General features: G+C 40.5%; 1 protein-coding gene across 1 annotated transcript in view; it reads right to left on the bottom strand.

Moving 5' to 3' along the window:
- Positions 1-228: 228 nt before the first annotated feature.
- The window catches only part of LOC139748912 (uncharacterized), a 112,648-nt gene continuing 102,864 nt past the window's right edge, over positions 229-10,012 (bottom strand). The window contains exons 4-5 of the mRNA XM_071662274.1: positions 517-731; positions 229-286 (exon numbers count right to left, since the gene is read on the bottom strand). Coding sequence (XP_071518375.1) covers positions 229-286; positions 517-731 — 273 coding nt within the window. The remainder of the gene's footprint in view (positions 287-516; positions 732-10,012) is intronic.

Here is a 10,012-nt window from a genome sequence, read left to right as displayed (position 1 = left end):
AATCTTCACTACAATACTGCTCTTCACTCAGAACAGTACTAGCCTTTGACCTAACCCTTACATATTATATCAAATGCCATCTTCATTACAACCACACTTCACTACATCCTCAACAACACTAATCTTTAGTGAAGAAGGCCTTTGAACTGACACTTACTAGTCACTCAAATGCCATCTTAACTACAGCCCCAATACTTATGGCCATTAACCTGACCCTTACTGATCTGGTCAAAAGCCATCCCCTACATATTCAACTTCATTACACCCTTTAACCATTGACCTTTGCCTGAGAGTAATTAAAAATGGATGGAGATATGATAACTAAGATTGACAGAAAGACATGTTGCAAATAGGAAAATACATATGTATCATAGAAAGACATTAAAACTGAGAATTTCTGATGAATGGTGATCACAAAAGGCATTACCAACATTCTAATCATGATACTACAAAGAGCTAAGATTTGCATACTACTACAGAAATTTGTGGCTAACCTGTAATTGTAAAATTACTTACTTTAGCTGTGAATAGGCATTCTGGATTTCACGGAGCTTTTCTACTTCCATGTTTCCTGTTTTATCCTTTCGATAACGTGCTATGAAAGGTAAAGTATTTTCTTGGTCAAACATAGTGACAACATTACGTGCCACCCATTCCTCAACATTCTGTCGTTCTGCAATCACCTTTGCTGGATCCCACTCAAAGACAATCTGTACATCATTGTCAGGAATCTGTTGGAGGTTTCATAATCAAATCATTACTTACTATTCAAAATTAAGCTTAATTTCTATCATATCTAAATTTCATAAATGTTAATTTCACTACCTTAAGTGTATTGAAACATCTGTACTCCGAAGTAATGAAAGACTTTCTTGAAGGGAAAATAGTCTAAATACCAATCTTACATAAAATCTCTTAATTACTGCATCAGCCCCTGCCTTAATAACTTTTGGTGCATCAGACATGACTTACTGAGAATGGATGTGGGCATATGTGGCCTTTCTTTGTCTATTTACAATGGAATCATACATATCCCATGAATGGAAAGCCAAGCTGCCAAACACATGGATGTCACATTCTTAACCAGCAACTGAGATCTATGAGTTACAGTTCAATGAATCCTCCATCCAAAACATACACTATCTAGACAATTTAGCAGTTAAACCCCCATTTTATAAATTCAACATACCAACAGGCTTTTGTTGGTGAATAACTGGTGGTGGTTACCTGGTCAAGTTTTCAAGTTTTCAGGGTCTTCTTCCCACACAACCCACGTTAGATCCAAGCTGTTGGAGGCTGCAGCTCAATGCCTCATGCAGCCCCTACAGCCTTTCTGGTCTGGTACACTCTTGAACCTTTCCACTGTGTATCCAAAGATTTTTTTTTAAAACTGCAGGCATGGTGCTGAGGAGTATTGGACCCTGGATATTTAAAGGTCATTTTCTTTTTGTGCATTTCACTCCTTTAGATTTCAGAGGTATTATTTCACCAGTTCTCACGTGCCTGTCATGCCAGCAAGTAGTTATTTCTGAGTTCAAATTAAGCACAATACCTTCTAGCATTTTCCAGGTATAGATGATGACATACTTGCTTCGTCTGTGCTCTAAGGAGTAGAGTTCTGTGATTTCAGTCATAATCTTTCAGGCCCTAATGCTAGGAAGAGACAGATCAACTCTGAGATATCTTTGATGTCCAGTGCCAATGTGTATCAGTGAGGATTTCAGGTGTGGATATTCATCTGATAAACAAGCAAGAACAGCTTTACTTTTAGGAAAAGGAGATTTGCGTTTTTACCCCTGATCTGTTTGCAAATGGAACACTAAATGAAGAATCTTATGAAATAAGATGGTTAACATTCTGGATGTCTAACTAGGAAAAAAAAAAGGATGAAGTTGCAACAAATGTTTCAGGTACATGTAAAGTTACTGCAAGAGTAGAAAGGGATGGGGGTGAGTGGTTCCCAATTATTTTTTTCATGTTGAATACTCCAGTTGGGGACAAAAGTCCATATCAAGGCCGGACCTTAACTGAAATATAGAGAGAACTGTGAAAGTGAAAAAAGAAAAGACAAGGGAAAGAATTTATGAATTTTGGAGGAAGTAAAAAACTTGTCCTTCAAATTGTGAATGGTCATAGTTATTGGGAAAGATATGAGAAGGCAGAGAATCCTGAAGCTTTAACATGTAGGGAAAGGAGCTGTTATCAAAACAGCCTAACTTGAGTTACCAATGGCTATACAGTAATCATATGATGCAGCAACTTGCCGAGTATTGCTTGGTCTAGCTTTGGTGGCAACACATAGGAAGCCAGCTCTTAGAAGCAAAAACCAAAGTAATACCTATAGAAGGAGGAAAGTGAACCAAAACTGCAGCGCAGAGCAAAAGGGTCAAGTTTTAGAAGTCAGCTTGGAACAGTTTACAAGTCGGAGTGCAGAGCTACAAACACCCCAGATGTGAGAGTAGTACTTAGTACAAGCTCAAATCAATACTTTGTATAAAACGGAGCAATTGATCAGATGAAAAGGCGTTTCAACATCTAAACAGGATACCCAGTTTCTTAGAGAAAGACTTAGCTATTCCTGTAATGGGGTTTCCACGAAAGAGAGGATGTTAAAGTAATACCAAGTATGTACACTGAATCAAGAGGTTGAATTACAGAACCATCAAACGAGAGACGAGAGTTCTGAGGAGTTTTCAAAGGAGAGATGGGAAGAAACTGGGTCTTGGAGGCATAAAACTTGACAAGATTTAGTCTACCACACTGAGATATCCTGTCCAAGTTTCCTGAGAGAGCTGTGTCAAGATGAAATGCAAATCAAATGAATGAAGAAGCAGCAGAATTGAAGAATGTGAATGAATGCAGTGTTGAGTCATCATCATATGAGTACATTTGATTATTTGAGGAGGAAAGGAAATCAATGAAAGAAAAGAAAAAGTGTAGGGGACAGGACAGAATACTGAGACACCACTGTTGGTAGAGAAAAGGGGGGAAGCTAAACCATCAACTACAGCGAAAGACTGGCTGGAGAAGAAGCTAGATATGACATGAGGGAAGGAAGCCAAAAGATGGGAGCTTAGAGATGAAACCCCAATGCCACACCATCAGAAGTTTTGCATATGTCAGAGGTAACTACACATGACTCCCCAAAATCTTTCATGGACAATAACCAGACATTACTAAGACAGGAAAAATATCAGCGGTGGATCTCACATTACAGAAGCCATACTGGTGATAAGAGAGAAGACTGTTATTTTCAAGGTGTCTATGGATATGGAAGTTGAGGAGGGATTCAAAAACTTCGAATATAATTGATGTCAAAGCATCAGGAAAATAGTCAGAAGGGTCAGAATGGTTACCCTTCTTAGGGATGGGATGTATCAGTGCATGCTTCCAAGAAGAAGGAAAAGCTCTGGTTTTTCAAACAGAAACAGAACAGATGAGCAAGCACAGGCTGCAGTTCAGAGGCGCAAGTTCAGAGGCACACTTTTTCAGTACACAGGGATGGATCACCAGTAAGTGATGTCACTGTGCTTGTTTAACCTGTTTATTGACAGGGTAGTGAGAGAGGTGAAAATAAGCATTACAGAGAAAGGGACAGGTCTACAGTTTGCTATGGGTGGGGGCCATGGAAAGTGAATCAATTGCTGTTTATAAGTGACTTGGTGACAATTTGTAAGTGTGTGAAAGAAGAAAGTTGAGAGTAAAAGTGAACAAAAGTAAGGTAATGAGATGCAGCAAGGGGATCAGAGTTTCAGTTCGAGAAGGGAGGACCTAGAGAAAGTGGAGTGCTTTAGGAACATGGGGGTGTGCTTGACAGCAAATAAAATCATGGGCTAAAGCAAATCATGTGGTGGGAGAGGGAGCTACAGACAATGTTTCATAGCGCTGAGATGGTCATGTTGGAAAGTATAACAGTCCTGACAGTGTTGCATGAATGAAAGTTTTGGGGCCTGAATGCAAAAGAAAGGAAGAGAGTGGACATGTTGAAAAAGGAATGTCAGAGGACTTCTTAACAACTTCCAAGGGTACTATCACATCCAACCCCCCATCTCTCTCTCTCTCTCTCTCTCTCTCTCTCTCTCTCCTCCACAGTGGGCAGCTTTACAGCCCTCTGCTTCTTATTCAGTTACTATCTTAGTTACTCTTCTCTGAATCCTCCTACTAAAGTCTTTCTTTATGTGCATAATCCCATTTTGGTCTGTTATATGTATGCAGCGATAGATATTACAAATACATCCTTGTCCATACATATGAATGTGATTCTTATATCTGACAGCAGACAGTATGCCTCTTTCACAAATCTCCTATGGTGAAGTGAAGATGATAAATCTGGTACAATGTTGACCTCAAGATCTCTTCCATAAGCAGATTCCTGTAATCTATTTCCTAACAGGAAATAATCCCACCATTGCCTTCTTACACTCTGTCCCATCCTCATCACCTTGTACATACTCTGACTAAATCTCATCTTCCATGCATCTGACCAACTTTGGAGTCTGTTTAGGTCCCCCTGTAGGATGATACAACCATCATCATTTGTTTAAAAGATAAGCAGTGGGCTTAAGAATGATCCTTTGGTATACCACTTGTAACCTCAGCCCACTTCAGGGATGAACCTCTTTCCAGGTTCTTTGCTTCCTTCTTCAATAAGGAGCTCATCCCATAATTACTGTCAGAAGATCTAGCTTTCGACTTGACCTCCAATGAGGAACTATATCAAAGGTTTATTAGCAGTCCATGACCACACCGTCTACCTATCCTTCTCTTTTATCAACAATGTCATAGAAGTCAAAAAGATTAGTTATGTATGACCTTTCCCTAAAACCATGTCGTCTCTCAGAAAGTTTCTCCTTTGCATGCAGTTATTCATTTGCCTTCTGATTACCTTCTTCAACGTTTTACAATCCATACTAGTTAGTGAGACTGGTCAGTAGTTCAGTACAGTCTTCTGATCCCCCTTCAAAATTACAGGCACAACATTTGCCTCTTTCACATCTTTGGAACTATAGCTTCTACAATTGACTGAACAATACTTCGTGGTCTAGCAAGAGCCTCTGCACATTCTTCAACACATATGGGTAGACTTCATCAGGACTATGAGTTTATATGGGTCACTTTGATTTTATAGCCTCATGTCTAATGGTCATTATTGCTCCAAGACTTCATCCTCTCCCACCTTGGTAAATGGTGCATCATTATCCTCCACATCAAAAACACTTTTTAACTTATCATTCAGTTCCTTAAATATTTCATCATTATCCTCAAAAATTTTTTCCCTGTGAGTCCCTAAGTCTAATTAGTTGCTCTTTCACAAAGAATTTGTTACTGATGAGCTTTTTTTCATACTTGATTGCCATTTCTCATATCAACAAGGCAGCACAAGGAAAACACGAAAAAAGGCTAAATTTGCTCAAATACATTCTATAGCTGTCATATGTAAGGCACTGAAACCACAACTCCCTATCCACAACCAAGCCCCACAGACCTTTCCATGGCTTACCCTGGATGCTTCACATGCCCTGAGTCAGTCCACTGACAGCACGTCAACCCCTGTATACCATATCATTCCAATTCACTCTATCCTATGCATGCCTTTCACATTCCTTCATTTCATGCCTTAATCGCTCAAACTCTCTTTAATTCCATCCTTCCTCTCCAATTTGGTCTCCGTGTTCTCCTTTTTCCCTCCACTTCTCAAACAAATAGCCTCTTTGTCAACCTTTCCTCACAATTTCAACACATCCTTTTCAACACTCTCAATCACTTTCTTTTTATTGCCACACCTCTTTCTTACCCTTTCATTACTTACTTGATCAAACCACTTTGCACTATATATCATCCTCAAACATTTCATTTCCAACACAAACATCCTCCTTTGCACAGTCTTATCTAGAGCCCATGCCTCGCATCCATATAATATGTTGGGACTACTATACCTTCGAACATACCCATTTTTGCCCTCCCAGATAACAATCTCTCTTTCCACACATTCTTCAGTGCTCTTAGAACCTTCACCCCCTCACCTCACCCTCTGACTCACTTCCACTTCCACAGATCTATTCACTGCCATGTCCATTCCTAGGTATCTAAAAAACTTCCTTCAACTTGTCCCTATTCAAACTCACCCCAACTAACCTGTCCCTCACCACTTTTATTCACATTTCCTCTCAGTCTCCTCCTTTCACACACCCTTCCAAACTCAGTCACTAACTTTTGCAGTTTCCTACTCAAATCTGCCACCAGTGTTATATCAACAAACAACAACTGATTCACCTCCCAGGGCTTCTCATCCCCTACAGACATCAGAGTCACCCCTCTCTCCAAGACTCTTGCATTTATCTCCCTCATCACCCCCATCCATAAACAAATTAAACAATCAAGCAACATCACACATCCCTGCCACAGACCAACCTTCACTTGGAACCACTCACTCTCCGCTCTTCCTTCTCATACACAAGCCCATGGTAAAAATTTCTTAATTCTTCTAGCAGCTTTCTACAAACAAAGTACATTCTTAAGACCTTACACAAGGCATCTATATCATCATCATCAGATGCTTTCTCCAGATCCATGAATGCTACATATAAATCTAATCTTTTCTCTAAGTATATCTCATACACATTCTTCAATGAAAACACCAAATTCACTAATACTTTTGTAGTTTGAACACTCACCTCTAATCCTCTTGCCTTTAAACAATGGCTTTAAACAATTGTGCCAATTCCTGGGTACCTACCATGATCCATACATTCACTGAATACTCTAATCTGCCAATCAACAACACCGTCACCCACTTTCTTAACAAATTTAACAGCAATACCATCCACTCCACCCGCCTTGCCAAATTTTATCCTTTGTAAGGCTTTCACCACCTCTTCTCTCTTCACTAAACCATTCCCTATAACTCTCTCATTTTGCATACAACCTTTTCCCCAAACACCATACGTCTCCCATCCTATCATCAAACATGTTCAATAGTCCTTTGAAATACTCAGTCCACCTTCTCCTCACTTCATCACTACCTGGTACCACTTACCATTTTGCCCCATTCACCGATTTTCCTATTTGTTTTCTTGTTTTTTGCTTATCATTAACCTCTTTCCAAAATATCTTATTCTCCCTAAAGTTTACTGATATTCTCTCACCTCAACTCTCATTTGCCTTTTTTCAACCCCTGTACCTTCCTCTTGACCTCTTACTGCTTTTTCTTATACATCCCCCAACCATTTTTAACCCTTCCCTGTAAGTACTGCCCAAGCACCTCCCTTTTCTGTTTCACTAGCAACTATACTTCTTCATCCCATCACTTATTACACTATCTAATCTACCCATCTCATACCTTTCTCATGTCACATGCATCTCTCACACATGCCAGCATTGCTTTCCTAAATACCTCACATCCCTCACTCACTCCTCTTACTTCATTTACTCTCATCTTTTGCCATTCTAAACTCAATCTCTCTTGGTATTTCTTCTCATAAGTCTCCTTTCCAAGCTCAAGTTACTTTCACCACTCTCTTCTAACTGTTATTGTTTCCTCTTTTCCTAAAACAACTAAAAGTCTTCACCCTTGCCATCACAAGAAAGTGATCAGAAATCCCACCAGCTGCCCTTCTCAGCACATGTACATCCAAAAATCTCTTCCACACCTATCAATTAATTTCTTTTTTTTATATCATACTTAGTCAGTGTCTCCCACATTAGCAAGGTATCGCAAGGTAACAGATGAAAGAATGGCCCAACCCACACACATACACATGTATATACATAAATGCCGACACATGCATTATACATACCTATACACTTCAACGTATACATATACATACATACACAGACATATACATATATACTACTTATCTATTTATTTATTTTGCTTTGTCGCTGTATCCCGCGTTAGCGAGGTAGCGCAAGGAAACAGACGAAAGAATGGCCCAACCCACCCACATACACATGTATATACATACATGTCCACACACGCAAATATACATACCTATACATCTCCATGTACACATATATATACACACACAGACATATTCATACATACACATGTACATAATTCATACTGTCTGCCTTTATTCATTCCCATCGCCACCTTGCCACACATGGAGTAACATCCCCCTCCCCCCCCCATGTGTGCGAAGTAGCGCTAGGAAAAGACAACAAAGGCCCCATTCGTTCACACTCAGTCTCTAGCTGTCATGTAATAATGCACCGAAACCACAGCTCCCTTTCCACATCCAGGCCCCACACAACTTTCAATGGTTTACCCCAGATGCTTCACATGCCCTGGTTCAATCCATTGACAGCACATCGACCCCGATATGCCACATCATTCCAATTCACTCTATTCCTTGCACGCCTTTCACCCTCCTACCTGTTCAGGCCCCGATCACTCAAAATCTTTTTCACTCCATCTTTCCACCTCCAATTTGGTCTCCCACTTCTCCTCGTTCCCTCCACCTCTGACACATATATCCTCTTGGTCAATCTCTCCCCACTCATTCTCTCCATGTGACCAAGCCATTTCAAAACACCCTCTTCTGCTCTCTCAACCACACTCTTTTTATTTCCACACATCTCTCTTACCCTTACTTTACTTACTCGATCAAACCACCTCACACCACATATTGTCCTCAAACATCTCATTTCCAGCACATCCACCCTCCTGTGCACAACTCTATCCATAGCCCATGCCTCGCAACCATACAACATTGTTGGAACCACTATTCCTTCAAACATCCCATTTTTGCTTTCCGAGATAATGTTCTCGACTTCCAAACATTCTTCAAGGCTCCCAGAATTTTCGCCCCCTCCCCCACCCTATGATTCACTTCCACTTCCATGGTTCCATCCGCTGCCATATCCACTCCCAGATATCTAAAACACTTTACTTCCTCCAGTTTTTCTCTATTCAAACTTACCTCCCAATTGATTTGACCCTCAACCCTACTGTACCTAATAACCTTGCTCTTATTCACATTTACTCTTAACTTTCTTCTTTCACACACTTTACCAAACTCAGTCACCAGCTTCAGCAGTTTCTCACATGAATCAGCCACCAGCGCTGTATCATCAGCGAACAACAATTGACTCACTTCCCGAGCCCTCTTATCCAGAACAGACTGCATACTTGCCTCTCTTTCCAAAACTCTTGCATTCACCTCCCTAACAACCCCATCCATAAACAAATTAAACAACCATGGAGACATCACACACCCCTGCCGCAAACCTACATTCACTGAGAACCAATCACTTTCCTCTCTTCCTACACGTACACATGCCTTACATCCTCGATAAAAACTTTTCACTGCTTCTAACAACTTGCCTCCCACACCATATATTCTTAATACCTTCCACAGAGCATTTCTATCAACTCTATCATAAGCCTACACATATACATATATACATATTCATACTTGCTGCCTCATCCATTCCCGTTGCCACCCCGCCACACATGAAATGTCAACCCACTCCCCTGTGCACGCGTGAGGGGTAGTGATAGGAAAAGACAACAAAGGCCACATTCATTCACATTCAGTCTCTAGCTGTCATGTGTAATGCACCGAAAACACACCTTCCTTTCCACATCCAGACCTACAAAACTTTCCATGGTTTACCCCAGACGCTTCACATGTCCTGGTTCAATCCACTGACAGCACGTCGACCCCATTACACCACATCGTTTCAATTCACTCTATTCCTTGCATGCCTTTCACCCTCCTGTATGTTCAGGCCACGATTGCTTAAAATCTTTTTCACTCCATCCTTCCACTTCCAATAAGGTCTCCCATTTCTCCTCATTCTTCCACCTCTGACATATATCTTCTTTCCTCACTCATTCTCTCCATGTGACCAAACCATTTCAATACATCCTATTCTGTTCTCTCAACCACACTCTTTTTATTAACACATATCTCTCTTACCCTTTCATTACTTACTCGATCAACCCACCTCACACTACATATTGTCCTCAAACATTTCATTTCTAACACATCCACCCTCCTCCGCACAA

This window comes from Panulirus ornatus, chromosome 6, assembly GCF_036320965.1.
Source record: "Panulirus ornatus isolate Po-2019 chromosome 6, ASM3632096v1, whole genome shotgun sequence".
Classification (NCBI taxonomy): Eukaryota; Metazoa; Arthropoda; class Malacostraca; order Decapoda; family Palinuridae; genus Panulirus; species Panulirus ornatus.
This window is presented reverse-complemented; position numbering and strand designations above follow the sequence as displayed.